We start from the raw sequence: 19,137 nt of genomic DNA on the forward strand, positions 1-19,137 counted from the left end.
AGGAGCCACGTCACCGTTTCGTCACCCAAAAACCGTCAGGCCACGCATTCCGTTGGGTGTCCGATATATCGGACAGTCCTGGATGACGTGGTCTGCGGTTTGTTCCTCGGCGCCACACTCGCACGCCGCACAGGATACCAGGATACAACCGCTGTTCACGCGGCAACACATACCCAGCTTTCATCTTCCATAATACACGAAATATTTCATTCTCACAATAAAGCATTTGTCCCACTTTCTCTTGTATACAACTGTCCACATTCTATTTGTTACTGTCTAAAACATCATCGCTGTGTATAACACATTCTTACACTTTTAGCATATTTTCAGCATTTCAGCATCTTAGGGATTTTACACCAGGCAGTGACAGGACAGCCCAGTGACATGACCTTTATATGACCTCTGAGTGACCTCTCTCTTCCCCAGATATCAATGAGTGTCTGACCCAGAGTGGGCCGTGCGGCTCCGGGCAGATCTGCATCAATACAGCGGGCTCTTACACATGCCAGAGGAACTCTGTCAACTGTGGTCGAGGTTACCACCTGAACGCGGAGGGCACGCGTTGTGTGGGTACGGACACCAGCTCGATAAGCCCAGAGACATGGCGCTGATGTCTGTGGATTTCTGCAGTGTTCATGTTCATTTTGTTATTGATGGTATCTCCATATGCACTTACAGTACATTAGGCTGTTAAATCTCTCTCTCTCTCTCTCTCTCTCTCTCTCTCTCCATCTTTCCTCCCCTCTTAGACATTGATGAATGCAAGGGGCCAGATGGAGCTTGCTCGGGCCACGGTTGTATTAACCTGGTGGGCTCGTACCGTTGTGAGTGCAAGTCTGGCTACATCTTCAACAGCATCAGCCGTGTCTGTGAAGGTACAGTAGCTGTAGAACAAATCACATTCCACCAGATCCTTTCTCTAATGAACATGGGAATATTTAACTCTTCACTTTTACTTTTTTTTCTCTCTGTTTCAGATATCAATGAATGCAGGCACTACCCTGGACGACTATGTGCCCACAAGTGTGAGAACACCCTGGGGTCCTACCAGTGCAGCTGCACCACAGGCTTCAGGCTGTCCGGTGACGGCAGGAACTGTGATGGTAAGGCAGTGTATGGAGGTTTGTGATCTTTCCAGCTGTCCTGTCTATGTTCCCTGATGGTGAATAGGAAGTGTGTGAAAGTCGCTGAACATGTTCTAAAAATGAACTTAAAAATGAAAAAATGAAAATGAAAAAAAAATGGAAAAAAAATAAATGAAAATGATTATTTTTTTATTTTTTTATTGAAAATTTAAAATTTAAAATTAAAAATGAACATATAAAATGACTGTAAGGTTCTGTAACTGAGGCGTGTTTGACTGTGTAGATCTGAATGAATGTGATAGCAGCCCGTGCAGCCAGGAGTGTGCCAACGTTTATGGGTCCTACCAGTGCTACTGTCGCCGTGGCTACCAGCTAAGCGACATTGACGGCATCACCTGTGAAGGTAAGAGTGAACGACCCAAAATTTGATTAACTATCCCTCACTGTACACAGTCCTATGGAATAATACACAGAAATGTACAGCCAGGACCCAGATAGCAAGCGGATCTGGGCCATATACAAGCCAGATCTGGCCCTTGTGGTTTAGTTCCGGCCCATATATGGCCCAGATCCGCTTGCTATCTGGGGAAGATATCACTGTATATTACTTTGCCCTCGTGAAGGTCTCAATCGTAGAATTTCTTATGGATCCACTTCCTCCGTGTTTGACCTTTGACCTATCACCCACAGACATTGACGAGTGTGCCCTGCCCACCGGAGGTCACATCTGCTCCTACCGCTGCCATAACAGCCCTGGCAGCTTCCACTGCACCTGCCCCATCAACGGCTACACGCTGGCCCCCAACGGACGCAGCTGCCAGGGTAAGGGCTGTTGGAGGGGGGCGTGGTGCCAAAACAGGATACGATGGAGCAGGGGTTCCCAACCTTTCTTCCCCAGACCCCCCCCCCCCTACTTACACCTGATGAAATTTGTCTGAGGCTTGGCATTCCCAGGTTGGGAAATCCTGCCATGGTGGACCTCTCTTAAGCCATGTATAGTGGATGGATGGATGGGTGGGTGGTTAGATAGATAGATAGATAGATAGATAGATAGATGGATGGATGGATGGATGGATGGATGGATGGATGGATGGATGGATGGATGGATGGATGGATGGATGGATGGATGGATGGATGGATGGATGGATGGATGGATGGATGGATGGATGGATGGATGGATGGATGGATGGATGGATGGATGGATGGATGGATGGATGGATGGATGGATGGATGGATGGATGGATGGATGGATGGATGGATGGATGGATGGATGGATGGATGGATGGATGGATGGATGGATGGATGGATGGATGGATGGATGGATGGATGGATGGATGGATGGATGGATGGATGGATGGATGGATGGATGGATGGATGGATGGATGGATGGATGGATGGATGGATGGATGGATGGATGGATGGATGGATGGATGGATGGATGGATGGATGGATGGATGGATGGATGGATGGATGGATGGATGGATGGATGGATGGATGGATGGATGGATGGATGGATGGATGGATGGATGGATGGATGGATGGATGGATGGATGGATGGATGGATGGATGGATGGATGGATGGATGGATGGATGGATGGATGGATGGATGGATGGATGGATGGATGGATGGATGGATGGATGGATGGATGGATGGATGGATGGATGGATGGATGGATGGATGGATGGATGGATGGATGGATGGATGGATGGATGGATGGATGGATGGATGGATGGATGGATGGATGGATGGATGGATGGATGGATGGATGGATGGATAGTTTATTTACAATAACAAAGCAGTGATGAATTCTCCCCCGGTCCAGATGTTGATGAGTGTGTGACGGCGACGCACACCTGCGCAGAGACAGAGAGCTGCTTCAACGTCCAGGGAGGCTTTCGCTGTCTGTCCTTCGAGTGTCCGTCCAACTATCGGCGAGCGGGGGATACGTGAGTACCTGGGGTTCTCACACACACACACACACACACACACACACACACACACACGCACACACTTGAGAGGAATCAGATTCCCATTGACCAAGGAGCAGGTTTTTTTTATTTCTGCCAGCTCCTAGTCAGTCCAGAGACTTTGCCACTACACTCTCAACTACGCCCCCTACCTGTGGACCGAAGCACTGCATGCTCAGTGATAATACTCAGTATGGATTAATTACTAGCATGTTCTGTTATCAGATAAGATGCAATGAGATGTGTTGATGCTGGCTCACTCTTACTAAAGGCTGCGTATGAAGGCACTGTGCATAAAGGGACGTTCTCGCATGACCCTATGGAGACAGTGTGACACATCCCAGATAGCAAGCGGATGTGTAATGATTCTGGGCCATATATGGGCCGGAACTAAGCCACAAGGGCCAGATTTGGCCTGTATATGGCCCAGATCCGCTTGCTATCTGGGATACCTGTCCAAAGACACCTATCAGGCTGATGATGTTCATGAGACTGACTTTGCTCTTCCCACTTGCATGTCACGCACGACAATTCCAAACTTACTTCTCTTTTTCTGTTTGTTCCTATCTGTCTGTCTGGTCTTTGCCTCCCCTCTCTCCTCCCAACCCCCTCCCTCCCTCCCTTTCTCTCTCTCTTTGCAGTCGATGCGAACGCTTGCTTTGCAATCAGACTAGCACCGAGTGCCTGGCCATGCCTCTGAGAATAACTTATTACCAACTCACCTTCCCCACCAACATCCCCGTCTTCACCAACGTCTTCCGCATGGGCCCCTCCAACGTCGTGCCTGGAGACGACATCAACGTCGCCATCGTTGGGGGCAATGAGGACGGCTTCTTCAGATCGGAGAGGGCGCCCACTGGTGGCGTGATGTCGGTAGCGCGGCTCATCGCCCACCCACAGGACTTTGAGCTGTCTCTGAAACTGAGTCTTCAGCGCTACGGGACTCTCAGTACCTACCTGGCCAAAGTGCTGGTGTTTGTTACCCAAGAGCAGCCCCCGGTACCCTATAACACTCTAGAGGAGTAAACAAAACAACAACCACAACAACAACAACAACAACAACAACAACTACTACTGCTACTACTACTCAGATATATGAACATAACACATTTGGCATTGGGAAACTGAATTTGATGTCTTGGTTTTTGTTATTTTTTGTGTGGGTTGAGTTTAACTGTAGTATTATCATCAAGATAGGTCAAATTGAATGTAGGCCTTATCTCTGAGCGGTATGTTACGTGAATAGCCGCTAGGGGGCGCTCTAGGTCTGGATAAGATGAATCTCACAGAGAGGGGACCCTAGACTGGATAAGCACTACATGTTATTGTAGTCACACAGTAGCCTATGGTTTATTTGTTTAATGAATTGTTTTTTTTAATTAAAATTTAAATAGAAGCAATACTTTCAATCCCGATCCATCTTTTAAGGCACAGTTTGTGGTTAAAGTGAACAGTTTAAGTCTTGAGTTGTAATTTTGAATTAGACAATATTGAGGAAAAATAATTTGCTGGATGATATGGTATACTTCTCACTAATCTACTCTTCAGCACTACCACATCTGTAGAATAACTGATGTTCCAGGTAAGAGTCCAATAGGCTATCAGTGCATCTACCCAGATAGCAAGCGGATCTGGGCCATATATGGGCCGGAACTAAGACACAAGTGCCAGATCTGGCCTGCATATGGCCCTGATCTGGCCTGTATATGGCCCAGATCTGGCCTGCATATGGCCCTGATCGGATTGCTGTCTGGGTCGTCACTGATTATCTCCACTACCCGTCTCTAAATCTCCTCCTGGCCTATCCAGCAGACATTCCTCAGAGTGCTTTGCTTTCACTTAGTGCCCCTGATATTTAAGGAATAATATGAAACGCATGGATTCCACAGTCTGCTGCGGGTATAAGCCCTGTGAATCATAATGGAAGTAAGTGACAAGCGATGAAGCGATGGGGCGCAGTTGTGGAGGAGGCGAGGAAAACTTGCACCAGGATAGCCACAGCATAAATAGTCTGACATGTTAGGCCAGTAGTTATAATAATGTTTAATTCAGATGTCCAGGTTTCTCCTGGCCCGTCAGAAGAGCAAAGATGCACTTCTTCTCCAACGGGGGGGATATCCTTAAAATAAAAACATGGCGGCACACAGGAGGTTTTTCCCTCCATTTTGACAGTGAGTTATGGGGCTCTGGGTTCTGGCCGGTGGTCTGAACAATTTGTGGCGGGAGCAACATCACCACGAGCAGAATGAATGATGCCCTGCACTGTTTGTGTTGGGGCGTTATCAATGTGCCGACTATAAATAATAAATTACCAAAAAAATAAAAGGGCCCCATGCTTGACCAGAGGACTTCCATCCAACAGTCTGTTTTTCTTTCTGGCACTGAAGTATTGGGGTTTTTCTCTTGGACTGGGTCTCCGCGGGCCACGTGAGCTATGGAGAGGGATGAGAGGAGAGGGAGATGCTGGGTCTTCCTGTCACGCACACCCACAGACACACACACACCACAAACACACATATACAGGCACACACACGCACACACACACCACAAACACACATATACAGGCACACACACGCACACACACGCACACACACACACACACACACACACACACACACACACACACACACACACACACACACACACACACAACTAATATGCAGGCACACACACACACGGGCATACCAGCATGCATGCTTGCACACAAGAATACACACAAACACATACACACACACACATACACACACAATAATACACAAACATACACAGACATCCGTGCACACACACTCGCTGAAATTAGCCCTCCACTTGCTCCCTTGCTTTTAAGAGTCCCGCACCGCGCGACAGGGAAGTTCACCCTTCCCATAAATTCGCCCCGTGGCTGGGGTGCTCGCCGCCCCCCCCCCCCACCCCCTCCCGCCCCCCCCGGGGGCCTGCTGCTTGTGCCGCGCCGCCCGGCGTATTATAAACTAGGAGAACATTTTGTGGCTTTGGCCTGGACCAAAGCAAAACCTGGACCCACCCGCTAATTGCAAATTACAAGCCCCTACCCAGCGGTGGCTTGACTTTCTGTCAGGGGCTTCTCCCCATGAAAGGCTCCCTGCAACTCAAGCCGTTTGTGGGGTTGAGCTGCAGCGTATGTCCCCTGAGGAGAGCCAGAGATGCAGGGATCATGAGTCACCGTGTGGCTATAGGACCGCGGTGTATACTGTAGAAAACTGGACCTATACATGGTAACTGGTCTGTTTTTATAACCTAATATAACTCTATTTTAACTTTTCTGTCCATATGAAGCACATCCCCACTGGGTGTTTTAAGAACTGGAATATTTGTAACAGAAGTGGTCCTACTGTACATGCCAGGCTATGGTACACTCTGGATAGACGGGACTTTGACTGTTTATAGACCACTCATACCCAGATAGCAAGCGGATCTGGGCCATATATGGGCCAGAACTAAGCCACAAGGGCCAGATCTGGCCTGTATATGGCCCAGATCCGCTTGCTATCTGGGTAAGGAGAGAGAATCGCACATCATCGGCCCATACGTAGAGACATCTGTATACATATGAAGATATACAGTAGGCTAGCTTATGTTAAAGCCTCCCTCATACATTTCTATGTAAACCTTACTGTGTCCTGTCTTCATCAAAGATTTAGACCACGTCTTGCCATCGGTGCTTAAGATGGAAGCCTGCATGAAAAAAAGATGTCTCGGATCTCGGATGCTTGTTAATGTTCCTGGCAGGTTCCCCACACTGTAGGTATGCGACTGTCGTCAATTTCATCGAGACACAGGGTCAATGAGGGGGCTCCCTTCCCCCCCCCCCCCCCGACCTACCGCTGATTAGACTGTGAAATAAACAAAGCTCTAAATAATCGGAGGAGAGCAACTCATCCCAGAAAGCTCAGGGAGTTGTCTAGTCATGTCCTTCACAATTTAGGAGACGTTTAGAGCACCCCCTAGTCTCATAAATCCCCCTCAAGAGATTATCGGATCCTAAGCCTGGGGGTGGGGGGGGGGGGACGCTCTACAAATCCAAATATTTTCTCCAACAGGTCGTGGATCATTCTCTCTGTGCTCAGTGGAGTGAGTCTCTCCCCACACATTAAGCTAGCCAGTGCATCAGAAACCATCAATGGCAACATGAGATCCCACAAAAAGGCAACTTTGGTATGGTGTATTACTTTTGGCTGGTGAATTACGTTTGGCTGGTGTATTATCTTTGGCTGTTGTAGTTTTATCATTCTTCTCAGCCACACACAGGCTGATTGTATTTGATGTTGGAGCTACTAGATCCAACATTCCCTGTTGTGTTTGGGTCGATGGTGTTTGTGTTGTGGGAATTGGATGGGGTCTGCTGGGTTCTTGATTATGTGGTGGGCTGCTCCCTAGGATGCCCTGTCATTGTAAGCTACAGAGGCGGAAGGCGGTCGGGTCCTCGGGCTTTTTATACCCTCTCCCTAAAGGTCAAGGTTTGTGTGTGTCCCCCCTCTCTCTCTCCCTTCTCCCCTCCCACCTCTCTCTCTCCTTCAGCAGGGGGAGGGTGGAGCGCTCGGACACTCTCCGCTGTGTAAAGTCATGCCAGCCCAATGACATTAGCTGTGTCCTGGATCCTGTTCACTCTGTCTCCCACACCGTCATCTCCATGCCCACCTTCAGGGAGTTCAACAAGCCTGAAGGTAGGGGGCGCTCTTCTCAGCCACCCGGGGTTGGAACTCTAACATCTTGATTTTCCACAAATATAAATCAACGGCTCATATTCAGACGTTGAATCATACGTCTCTCATTAAGACTCATCACAACAATGATACAGTATGAGATGATATGATATAATATGACATGACACTGGTGTTACGCTGATACCGTCTTCACCCATAGAATGATGTCACGTTTTCCCCACAAACTAGAAAATGGTAGACGGTATTAACAGATAGTATATCTTACTACAACACCGTCAAGCATTGGCTAGCCTCTAAACCAGTGAATGAATGCCATATTGGCTGGATGTGAGTAACCACGGTAATCACACACAGACAGACAGACAGTGACAACTGACAGCCATAGGCCCGAATGCGGTGCGTGTTCCAGACACACTCATCCTCTCCTTCATGGGAAGTGGAGTGCTTGTCGTCTCTCATAAGCCCCTCATTTGGGTATAAAGGACTTGCAGGCCTTCAACCAAACGGCAGTATTGAAAAGCCTCAACCCCACCATGACCCTTTCTGCATACAATAAACCCAGAACTCCGCCGGCTCCCATTTTATTGTCTTCCTCTTCAGGGAAAAAAGTTGGCACAAGTCTGGCCATGCAGTCCAAGTATGATTATTATGGAGGAGGGTTAGACTCTGAAAGGCTTTTTTGTGTCTCTAATTGTTATCTTCTTCCAAACAGAAATTGTTTTCCTGAGAACTATGTTTCCGACTCACGGCTCCTCTCAACTGGGCAACTCTGACATCGTCTTCGACATCCTAGACGGCAACGTCCAGAGCACCTTCGACATCCTCAAGCGCTTTGAGCACGGCATGATCACGGGTGAGTGGGGCGCGGCGGCCAATGAGTTTTTGAGGTCTGGGCAACTGCAAAATGGCGTTGTGTGCCAAATGACGATCCCACGGTACCACGCGGCCTCCCCGGGCCTCCCTGACTGGAAATTACATTTGCCCCGAGACAAAAAAGTGGTTTTCTGACCTAATTTCGCATTACGAATAGGGGGAGAGATTTTTTTTCTTTTCAAACAAACCAAACGCACATGTGTCTCTGTGTGAGATCTTGGTAGAGAAGAAAAGAGAGGTCGTTTGAAAACCATTAAATTCTCCATAAGGAAGCTCCCGTGAAATAAGTGCATCTGACACGACTTGCAATGGTATTTGTACTCTGGTGGCATTTTATAGCAGTCATTGTCTTCATGTGGTCCTTCATGTTCGCCCCTCTGGGGACCATTAATGCGTTGTTCTCTGTCTTACGACGCATTTGGCATCAGTTTTCCCACTCTTGTGGGAAGGCACCGTTCCATTCCCTTGTTGACCACGTTGTTATTTTCCATTACTCTTCAGGGCATCAAGGCCTTTGTCTTCCTAACTGATCATTGTGGGTATGATGCACAGGGATAGCTCAGACTCTTCCTAACTGATCATTGTGGGTATGATGCACAGGGATAGCTCAGACTCTTCCTAGCTGATCATTGTGGGAATGATGCACAGGGACAGCTCAGACAATTACACTAGGGCAGTGCCCGTTCACAAAATAGGAAATCAGAATAGGATAGTAGAACATACTCAAATCCAATCAAATAGCCTAAATGACCAATTTAATTCATCTAGCCTACATATCAGTAGGCCGCGTATTAGGCCACGAAGCCTAAAGCAGTCGATATGGCTATTATTAACATAACATGGCTTTCATGGTTTACATCTGTGTGCTCTTAAGGATCCGTTTTGTTTATGTTGTTGTTAAGACTGTGCTTATTTTTGAAAAATAACAATAGACCTACATTTTACACAACAGTGGTTTTGTGAATCACTAATGCGTGACGTTTTGACGAGGTAGCCTATAGGCGCACTGCACAGCCACCAGTTAGTCTTTAGAGATGTTTTTCAGCACCCCCTGTTCAAAATTCGTTCCCGTGGCTATGTTGTCCTTTGCATGATTTCACGATGGGCTCGCCTCGTGCACATTTTGGAAAAGTTTCGTTTCGTTTCGTTTCTTTTATTGACTGCGGTATCATCCTCAGAAGTGTGCACTTCACAAACACGTTCAGCGGATATCTCACCCATACGGTCCAGCATATCGCACCCATACGGTCCGCTCCAGCATGCTGGAGCTGCTGCCTCCGCGACCCGACCCTGGATAAGCGGATGAAGATGATGATGATGATACGGTCCAGCATACAGGGCTAGGTTTTTACAAACACCTGGGACTATACCTTGAACACCAAATGTTTGTTTTCTCAACAAAATAGTACTTCGCAGCTATAAGGCGCAAGTTGGCACAGCACACGAGTATACAGTAGTTTGTGCAACCAGCTACAAAGCAACTCTTTGGCATTGTGTTATTCATTTAAATCGGCTTGTTTAACATGTTTACGCTGTTGCAGTCTATGCAGGATGTGGTGGTGATGACCCAGATAGCAAGCGGATCTGGGCCATATACAGGCCAGATCTGGCCCTTGTGGCTTAGTTCCGGCCCATATATGGCCCAGATCCGCTTGCTATCTGGGGAGGGCCTAATCTGGATGCCAGTCTAACGTACAGTATTGCTGCATCCAGTTTTCTTGAGAACCACTTTGGGTTCTACTGTAGTGCTCGTGTTCAGAACGTGCCTAAACAGGCCGATCTTTTGCAGCTTTCTCGAGAATCGCTCATCCAAACAACTTCACTCTCGACACTGCGCATCCTTGGGTCCTGAGCGATACACTTGCCCAATGTTAACTTCATACAGTGCCCGGTTCTTGAGATAACCGTGATACAGACCGACAGACAGACGGACAGACAGAGATTCCTGCCTTTATAATTTTATGTCAAGTAGTATGTCTCTACAAACTTTCACATGTATTTTTAGTAGTTAGATAAGTAGATATACACGGTATCTACTCCATCAAATAAAGTTGTTTTTCTGTTCAGGCTTAGGGAAGAGGACATAGTATCTTCCATGGTTGTGACTCCATGTGCCTTTATAGAAGCCCTTCCCCACCATTAGCCCGGTGATGACCCAGAGCCGCTGACTGTCTGAGGGGGAGCCGAACCATAGCCTTGCCCCAGGAGGATGGGGGCGTACTGGGCTTGGAGATGACACATTTTTGGGCCTAGCCGATTGTTATTGTCTTGGCTTGGTACTGCGATGCAGGCAGGATGGCAATGGAAGAAGAGTGTCTTCTCTGTGCTGATGGATGAAGGGATGGCCTGTCAGTGCACACATCTGTCTCTGTAGAACGAAGGGAGCGCGAGGGAGAGAGAGAAAGACTAAAGAAAGTGGAGAAAGTGAGAGTTCCCAAACTTCATCCGTTCACGGCTGTGACTGTGCGAAAGCGATACGAAAACACACGCCCTAAAAAACACACATTGTACAGGTTCAGGCCTTAAAAAGTTGGTTCAAGCAAAGGCCACATTGTGGATTGAACGGAACTGCCAATATAGTTATTATGCTGATAACAGAGACTTTTTGGAGAGCAAAAGAGATTCTGAGAGAGAATGAGAGACGAGATAGAGAGGGAGAGAGACAGAAAAATAGAGAAAATATGTGCAGAAGTAATCCCAAACCCTGTGCTTCATGTGGTTAAATGTATTGTTCCATTTCCCCACACCAGGACTTCATGTCTCGCCCAGCTTCAGAGCACTTTAACAGTGTACCACAAGAAAGGCCGTGGTGTCCTGTTTGTGAGGAGACACTTTTCTCCCAAACTCATTGGACGCTTATTGGGCGCAGCTCTTGCATGTTAACATTAGTCGGCCATATTGACTGATGGGACATTGGTCAGTGACTCGTCACTGTGAAGTGTGGTGGCCATATTGTGATCTGGGATTGGTTATTGCAATCATTGTAATGGTACTTTGGCTGTCATTGCATAACTTGAGGCTATGCATGTGTCAGTCATGGAAGCTAAAATGTTTGGTCACTATTAATGTTTTTAATGGCCAAACTTAGGCTATTTCATATCCTTACCGCATACTCAAATTTGAAAGATCAATGCTTAATGGTTAGTCTGTCTGATGGTCTTTTCCACTCACTAACTCAATTTCAGCCTCCACACACACACACACACACACACACACACACACACACACACACACACACACACACACACACACAGAGTTTTTTGTGACATACAGTACTCTGGCTACAGTGCGCCACACACTGCGAGAGCCACACCACTCTTCCCTGGTCATCCATCACTGTCTGCAGGGAGGTTTTCTCAGCTCTATCATGTCTGGATGACAACCATGACAGCCTGCCGCATCTGTGCAAACACAACATGCCCTTAACGCTCGGAAAACATGATTACAACCAATAAAACACTTGATGGATGGAATCCAATGACTACTAGTACCACTGCTACCAACGACCACACAGAATCACTAGCTCACGCCACTCCAGGTATAATATCTTGAGCCTGTACATCACGGTGGTACGTTGTCATGTCAAAGACAACATTTCGGACTCTTCTTACGCATATTTGGAAAGACAAACAGCAGAAGAATGCATTACTCATGCTTGGGCTGTCATCCACTTTTGATGAGGGAGCAGATTGTTTGCAGAGGGATGATAATGGGATGATTGATTTAGGCCATCAGCAGGTGGACAGACGAGTCCTCCCTTTGAAAACACTGGTTCTGTGGTCCTTACAGTGAGCAGGTGGTGGTTTCTCTGGGGTTTCCTGTGGCGTGCTGCAGATTGGTGGTCCTTGTCAGTCTGACATGGTGTTTGGTGGTTCCTCTGTTTGATCTCGTCCATGTGGGGACTAATATTGTCTTTGACTCCTCCCAGTGGAGAAATAGTGTGGATAGCTGAGGTATTGTTGACTCTACATGTAGGCCTAGGCTACCCGGCGGTCCAGAGCCAGCACCAAGACGCCGCTGCTGAAATTCCAGCCATTTTAAAAACCAGGTAGAAATATGCACCTGTGGTCTTGAAACAGTACTGAATGTCTTTTTACGATGTCATTGGCACATTGGCGACAGACAGTGAGTTACACTGACAGGCCTTTTCCACCAAGAGGGAACCGGTTCAGTGCAGGTTCGCGAACCTAATTTTGAATGGTTCCTGAGCATTTCGACCAAAAAGAAATGAGTTCGGGAACCCGAAAGCTGGTTCCGAACCGGCACCACAAAATAGTAGGTTTTTCAGTGCGAACCGTGACGACATCATGGGCGTGGGCTGACGTACAGCGGTTCGGCTCAAACCTGGTCGAAACACGGGCCTGTTCTCTGGACAGAACCAAGGTTCCAGGAATTTTGAAACGAACCGGTTCACGAACCAGAGTTCTTTTGATGGAAAAGGGCTATGAATGAAGCAGTGAACACAGTCTCTGGTCAGGTAGGCTACATGATGGTTGTTAATAGGGCCTAGCATGGTGCAGAATTAAGTGTTAATATTAACACAGAGCTAGGCCTACTTTTTGCTAGCATTAGCATGGTGTTTCTGCATTATATCATTAGCATATCATTAGAGACTGTGGAACTTTTTGTCAGTATTTGCGTGATGTAGTGTTAGCATGATGTAGAACTTTAGTGGGTGGAGTTGGAGGCGTGATAAGCAGATGACTGTCGAGCTACTCCTAGCTAGTGTCGTGTCTAAGACGCTGTCGTGTGAATGAACCGTGGCATCAGCAGGCCCACCAAACCCATGAGGAATCCCTGCTTGTCACTGAGGGGATTAGCGGGGCTAATCAAAACAGTGTCTTCTCCGCCCGACAACCCCACAACTCCACAGCCAAACACACAACCCCCTCCCAGGGTGGTCCATAAAAACCCTCAGATAGTAGAGATAGGGTCACACGCACATACGGCGAATGAATTCATGAACACATGCTGAGACACATGCAGGCACACACATAGTCACTCACGCACATACACCACTGCCTTCACACTCCTAGAAAAGAAAAAAAAAAAGGGTTCTTGTTGAGTAATTGTGATAGAACCTGTCATAGAGCCAGACGTAGCTAAGCATTTCTCTCCCTCCCTATGGTGTGTCTCTTGATTTGTATTCACTAATTCATTGCCTCTCCTTACCCTCTCCAGGTTGCTGTGTATACTTGCTTTATTTAAGTTTTTATCTTATTTTCGGATTTATTAACCTTATCGTGTCATTTCATGCCAACAATGATAATACATTAAAATGTTATCAAGTAATCTTTCTCCTCCACTCATCAAATATCCGTCTAAAAGATAGCTGCTTGAATATGTGCACAGGTTTAAGGAATTGATGGTCAAGAAAGTCTGGGCCATATATGGGCCGGAACTAAGCCACAAGGGCCAGATCTGGCCTGTATATGGCCCAGATCCGCTTGCTATCTGGGCTCTGTGTCTTTGTGGGGAGTTTAAGACCGTAAGGTCAATCTTAATACGTAACCGTCTGAATGTTAAGATAGCGTTGCATGTTGTGGGCCTGTAGCATCATCACACAACCACTGGATAGAAAGAAAATAAACAGGGTTTCTTTCAATACTACTTTTCTATGACGACACAACACACGCACGACACCATCCGACGTTGACCCTCAGTTCATTTGTGACTCATCGCTAATTGACCTTGAAATACCAAACCACATGCGCTGGCCTTTCAGAATGGACTCTGGAGGCCTCAAGCTGGCCTTTAGAGTGGTCAAGAGGTTGTTTGGACAGCCACGCCGGCCAGCCATAGGCCAGTGACCAGGCCCTACCAAAAAGGTCACTCCGGCCTGTGTCTTAAGGTCCAGTCAACTTGAGCCCCGTATCATCAGCCTTTCTCACAGTGCACTGGAACATGACGAACGCCGCCTGGCACCTGCCCAATGGTTTTACTGCAGCGCACACGCATCGCGCCATGGCCAGTGTGTCATTATACAATACTGTGGTGAGGCCGATGCATACTTTTCATTTGTCTCTGGTGTTAAACCCGTTCATTTTGGATTTTATCATACACTTCCTCGCCGAGTTGTAGAAACCAGAAAACCCCGAAATTGTACTGTTTACATGTAACCCTTCAATATTGTAGCCCTCGCAGCCATAGAGAATGACAAATGCCTCCTGGCATTTGCTTCACTTTGTTTTGTGGCAGTGTCTCTTCTGCTACTATGCATTTAAGGCTATTTTCTACTTACAGGCTATTTTATGGTGTGGCGGAATGTTGTGGAGGAGCGAGGGGTTTGTACAGCTGTGTGTTTGATGGGAGTTGTAAGAGATGGTGGGGTCACCTCTGCAGTCTGAGGCAGATACCTCAAAGGAACAGAACGCTCTGGGAGATGCCAGAACCTTCCCTAGCTACAGCTGGGTCTCCTCCTGGAATGCAACATAATACTCCAGATGAGATGAAAATCAGAATGAGACGTCGTTAGTCTCGTGTTTATTTATGCGAGCTTCAGGTAACGACGGGATCGCGCTATCAAAGTCGGGCCGTTATGCGGCGAAGGCCTTCACCTCACCTCAGTGCAGCTCCTGCACTCTGAATGAAATGTCTGAGATGATTATGTGGTCTGTGGTTTCACCTCAGGTTCACTGGAAGTATGTTGAGCCCAGCTGTCACTGTGGACGCTCTCTCCTCACGGAGGAAACTACCGCAGTGCCGAGGTATACCGTGTAGAGCCATGATAGGAGATGACTCCGACTGTAGGTTCTTTAAAAAATCAAATACTGTAGGCCTTTTCATTGACATTAAACTAAAAATTAGTTAAAATGTATTCAGGCTAATCAATTGATATAACATAACAATGACATCTTAAGAATTCCCAGATAGCAAGCGGATGTGTAATAATTCTGGGCCATATATGGGCCGGAACTAAGCCACAAGGGCCAGATCTGGCCTGTATATGGCCCAGATCCGCTTGCTATCTGGGTTGTGTTTAGCCGATTAATATATTCATACCAATCCATTCAGCTCAAATTTTGTACCTCACCCACAGTCATCAACTAAACTGCTTTAAGCCTTTTAGATGGTCAAAACACAGGAAATTGGTCAAAGCGCAGGGGGAAAAGTCAGTTCAATGCTGCACACAGTGGTAAAAAGGTTCCCACATATGAATACTCGCAGCAATATATAATTGCGTTTGGTATTATTTGTGACTTATTTATGAAGTAACATCATCTGTTTCACTGCTTTTCATTGTGTCCTCGAAAGACTGTGCTGCCGCAACTTAGCCTCAGTTGACCCCGATTATGGAAAGTGTTTGGGGCCTCTATTGAATTTGGGTCACATTTATGATCTGAAACCATCACTCCATTCCCAATAAAACTGGGCCATTGTGGACTGAAATCCATCCCCTATTGCGGTGGTCCGTACTGTATTCATAATGATACGTTGCATTGCGTTCTTTGCTCATCTTCACGGTGCATTGCCTCATCCAGTGAACCCCGTGAACTGATTGACAATGGCGTGTTCGCTCACTCAACTCTGGTGTTTTCGCCATAAAATTGGTAATCAAACAGCTGATAACTTTCTTTGGTGTGTACAGGCTTCTGGACGAGCTTAGCGCCATGCCACCTCCACCCACTGGTGACTGAAAACCATTTTGCAAACTCTCGCCAATCCCTTTTTCCATGTCCTTTCTTTTTTTTTGAGCATTAACTGCTGCTGTCATTGGGTTCACGCAGAGGTTTCTCCTCAGAAATGGCGGCGCTGACGGTTTGGAAACAATAAAACCTCTCCTCTCGCTTCCCTCCGCCAAGTGTCACTACGCAACCAGAGTCCCAAAACACCAAAACAAGGGGCAACCCTGGTAAAGAGGGGCCCCATTCCACACTCCTCAGATGCTTATCTTCTGGAATCTTCTGTGTGGTCACAGAGATTCAGCCTGGAGAGAAGACGGGGAGAGAGGGAGAGTCCGCAGTCTCCTACAGCTAGCAGTTCAAGATGGATTCCTGAAGGAATGCCTCCATGGCGGTATCGCATGACTGTGACCGCTCCCCGTCGTCAAACACATGGAATTCATTTACCCTTGTGCGCCACAATGATGGTGCCACAAACAAACCCCCCTCGGGAAGGGCAGAGACGAGAGGGGGGAGGAGAGAGGATCTACCACCGCATGGGGCCAACGTCTCGGAGGACATTGCTCACGCAGGATCATCATCTGCCCTGTGGATGAACATCAACCATCTCTCGCTGCTTTATTACAACTGTCGGACAGCGATGCCTCATAATTCATATTGAACGACGTAGCGACGTCGTGTTGACTTGATTTAAGCGCGGTGCTTCATCATATCCCTGGCACCATACATTGCGTTACTTTCGAGTTCTCTCAACCCATGCGTGATCTGACACCTGTCTTAAAATAGAGAGGTATCTGCCCAGCTAGCAGGGAATGTTCCCACAACATCGGGGAACATTCCCAACACGTTCTGCTAATGTTTTCACATTCTTAGAACATTCTTAGTACAAATGATTGCTAGCTGGGTGTGTGCTATAAGTGTGAGAAATAGCGAGAGGGAGAGAGAGAGAGAGAGAGAGAGAGAGAGAAGATGGAGAGAATGGTTGGAGGAGCGAGAGGAGGACAGTGTGGTGATGGCGCTGCCTGACTGAACACTGGGGGCGATGGCTGTTCAAACAGGACCGAGCCGAAATGTCACCAGCCCTCCACAGAGCAAAGACCCGCTGACAGCCTGTATAAACACTGACGTTTTTTTCGCCCTGTAATCGCATGTTCACTTAAAAAGAGCTTCCAACGAATTCCACCAGCATTCAGTCATGCTTGGGTCTCGGTTGTGGTGTGCTTTCCTTCAGTGGTACCATGGATGGAGGGAGAGTGTCTCTCTCTCTCTCTCCTTCTCTCTCTCATCCACGGAGGGTGGAGGAAGAAGGTGGGGAAGAGTGGGGGAGGAGATGGGGAAATAAAAGCCAGACTCACATGAGGTTTGGAATTCCTCTCATCACATGGACCCAGCTCTGTAACCATGCTATGGTACCAGCACTGCATGCGATGAGAAGACTACATAACCTGACTCTTCTCGTTACAAAATGGCCGCCGACGCAGAACAATCACTGAGGTCGTGTGCAAGGCATGCAGACAAGTCGATGAACTCTGCTCTACTGCATTGTAAACCTTTATTTCTAGCATCCCAGCATTCCTTGACATACTGTCCCTCTGTGTGTTTTTACCTCAGGGGTGGTCCGGCAGGTGAAGCCCCTCATCGGCCCGTTGAACCTGGTGTTGAAGCTGGCCATGAACTACGTGACAGCGGGAGTGGTGTCCCACAGGAACATTGTCAATGTCCACATCTTTGTCTCCGAGTTCTGGTTCTAAAGCCTAGGGTGCCCCACCGCTCCTCCTTTTATTAACACAGTGTTAACTTCACACTCTTAACACCCAACACACGATTAACCTGTTAAGTACACAGAGGATGAAAGGTGTATCAGATTAGAATGGATAGTGCACAGGTCCCAGATAGCAAGCGGATCTGGGCCATATATGGGCCGGAACTAAGCCACAAGGGCCAGATCTGGCCTGTATATGGCCCAGATCCGCTTGCTATCTGGGCGTACACATGTCCATTGGGAGGTTTTAATGAAGGGTACACACAAAACACGTAACTTTTGTCCTTTTTTGATGAAGACAAACCACTAGCTGCTTTGAAGCCTTTTAATGTAGGAAACAGAAGCACTTATCTCTCAGTTTATATGACAAGCCTGTAATGCATTCTTATTGCATCAGCCTGACAGGCCTGAACGTGAAGACACCTTATATACTGTTATGTAAACATGCTGTCATGTTCAATATTTAATGTCAAGAATGTGATGTGAATCGAAAGTGCATGTATTCATTTGGAGAGACAAAAACATTGAAGGAATTGATAGTTGAATGTAACACTCCTTTCTAGGGTTATTGTCCACCACCTATGTGTATTGGCATTCCCTTTTTCTTACTGTATGCATTGCATTATTGTGTTGCTGTAATGAATAAACTGCCTTATTTTTAGTACTGTCGCGTTCTCTGTGAGTCTCCGATTACAACCTGATCGCATGGCAATAAAGGTAAGAGTCTGTTCGTAGCTGTTGTAGTTTAACGTCACATAGAAAACAGAAAACTCTCATCTTGCTACAGCCATCAAAACGTGTCCTCCTAGTGACATAGTTCTATACATCCACCAAGGAACATAATTCTCTGTGGTTGTGGTTAGTATAAGTGAAGAGGAGGGGGTGAGGGGTGGGGGGCAGGGGTGGGGGGTTCATATAGGCACTAGCGACCACATCCCTAATTACATTTGTCACTGAACCAGATCTCCTCTCTCCCTCAAAGTCAGGGGACATCAGAGAGGGAGAGTAAAGCAGATGTCTGTAAAGGTCTAACTACGGGGCTGTAATCACCACTGTGGCCGGGGCCCCCGTCAGAACCTCCCCGCGCATCAAAGACAATGGAGGGGGAGGGACATCCATTAGGACGAAGACCCGTCTTCGGTGAC

At 47.2% G+C, this 19,137-nt stretch overlaps 1 protein-coding gene across 1 annotated transcript in view; it reads left to right on the top strand.

The window, feature by feature from the left end:
* Positions 1 to 17,981, top strand: part of fbln1 (fibulin 1) — a gene marked incomplete at its 3' end in the record, with an annotated part of 31,602 nt that extends 13,621 nt beyond the window's left edge. Inside the window, exons 9-17 of the mRNA XM_084450864.1 lie at positions 427 to 570; positions 750 to 875; positions 978 to 1,103; positions 1,369 to 1,488; positions 1,776 to 1,907; positions 2,909 to 3,032; positions 7,593 to 7,735; positions 8,448 to 8,588; positions 17,842 to 17,981. Coding sequence (XP_084306990.1) covers positions 427 to 570; positions 750 to 875; positions 978 to 1,103; positions 1,369 to 1,488; positions 1,776 to 1,907; positions 2,909 to 3,032; positions 7,593 to 7,735; positions 8,448 to 8,588; positions 17,842 to 17,981 — 1,196 coding nt within the window. The remainder of the gene's footprint in view (positions 1 to 426; positions 571 to 749; positions 876 to 977; positions 1,104 to 1,368; positions 1,489 to 1,775; positions 1,908 to 2,908; positions 3,033 to 7,592; positions 7,736 to 8,447; positions 8,589 to 17,841) is intronic.
* Positions 17,982 to 19,137: the final 1,156 nt, after the last annotated feature.

The sequence above is a fragment of the Borostomias antarcticus genome (assembly GCF_949987555.1).
Source record: "Borostomias antarcticus genome assembly, chromosome: 16".
In the NCBI taxonomy this organism is placed as follows: Eukaryota; Metazoa; Chordata; class Actinopteri; order Stomiiformes; family Stomiidae; genus Borostomias; species Borostomias antarcticus.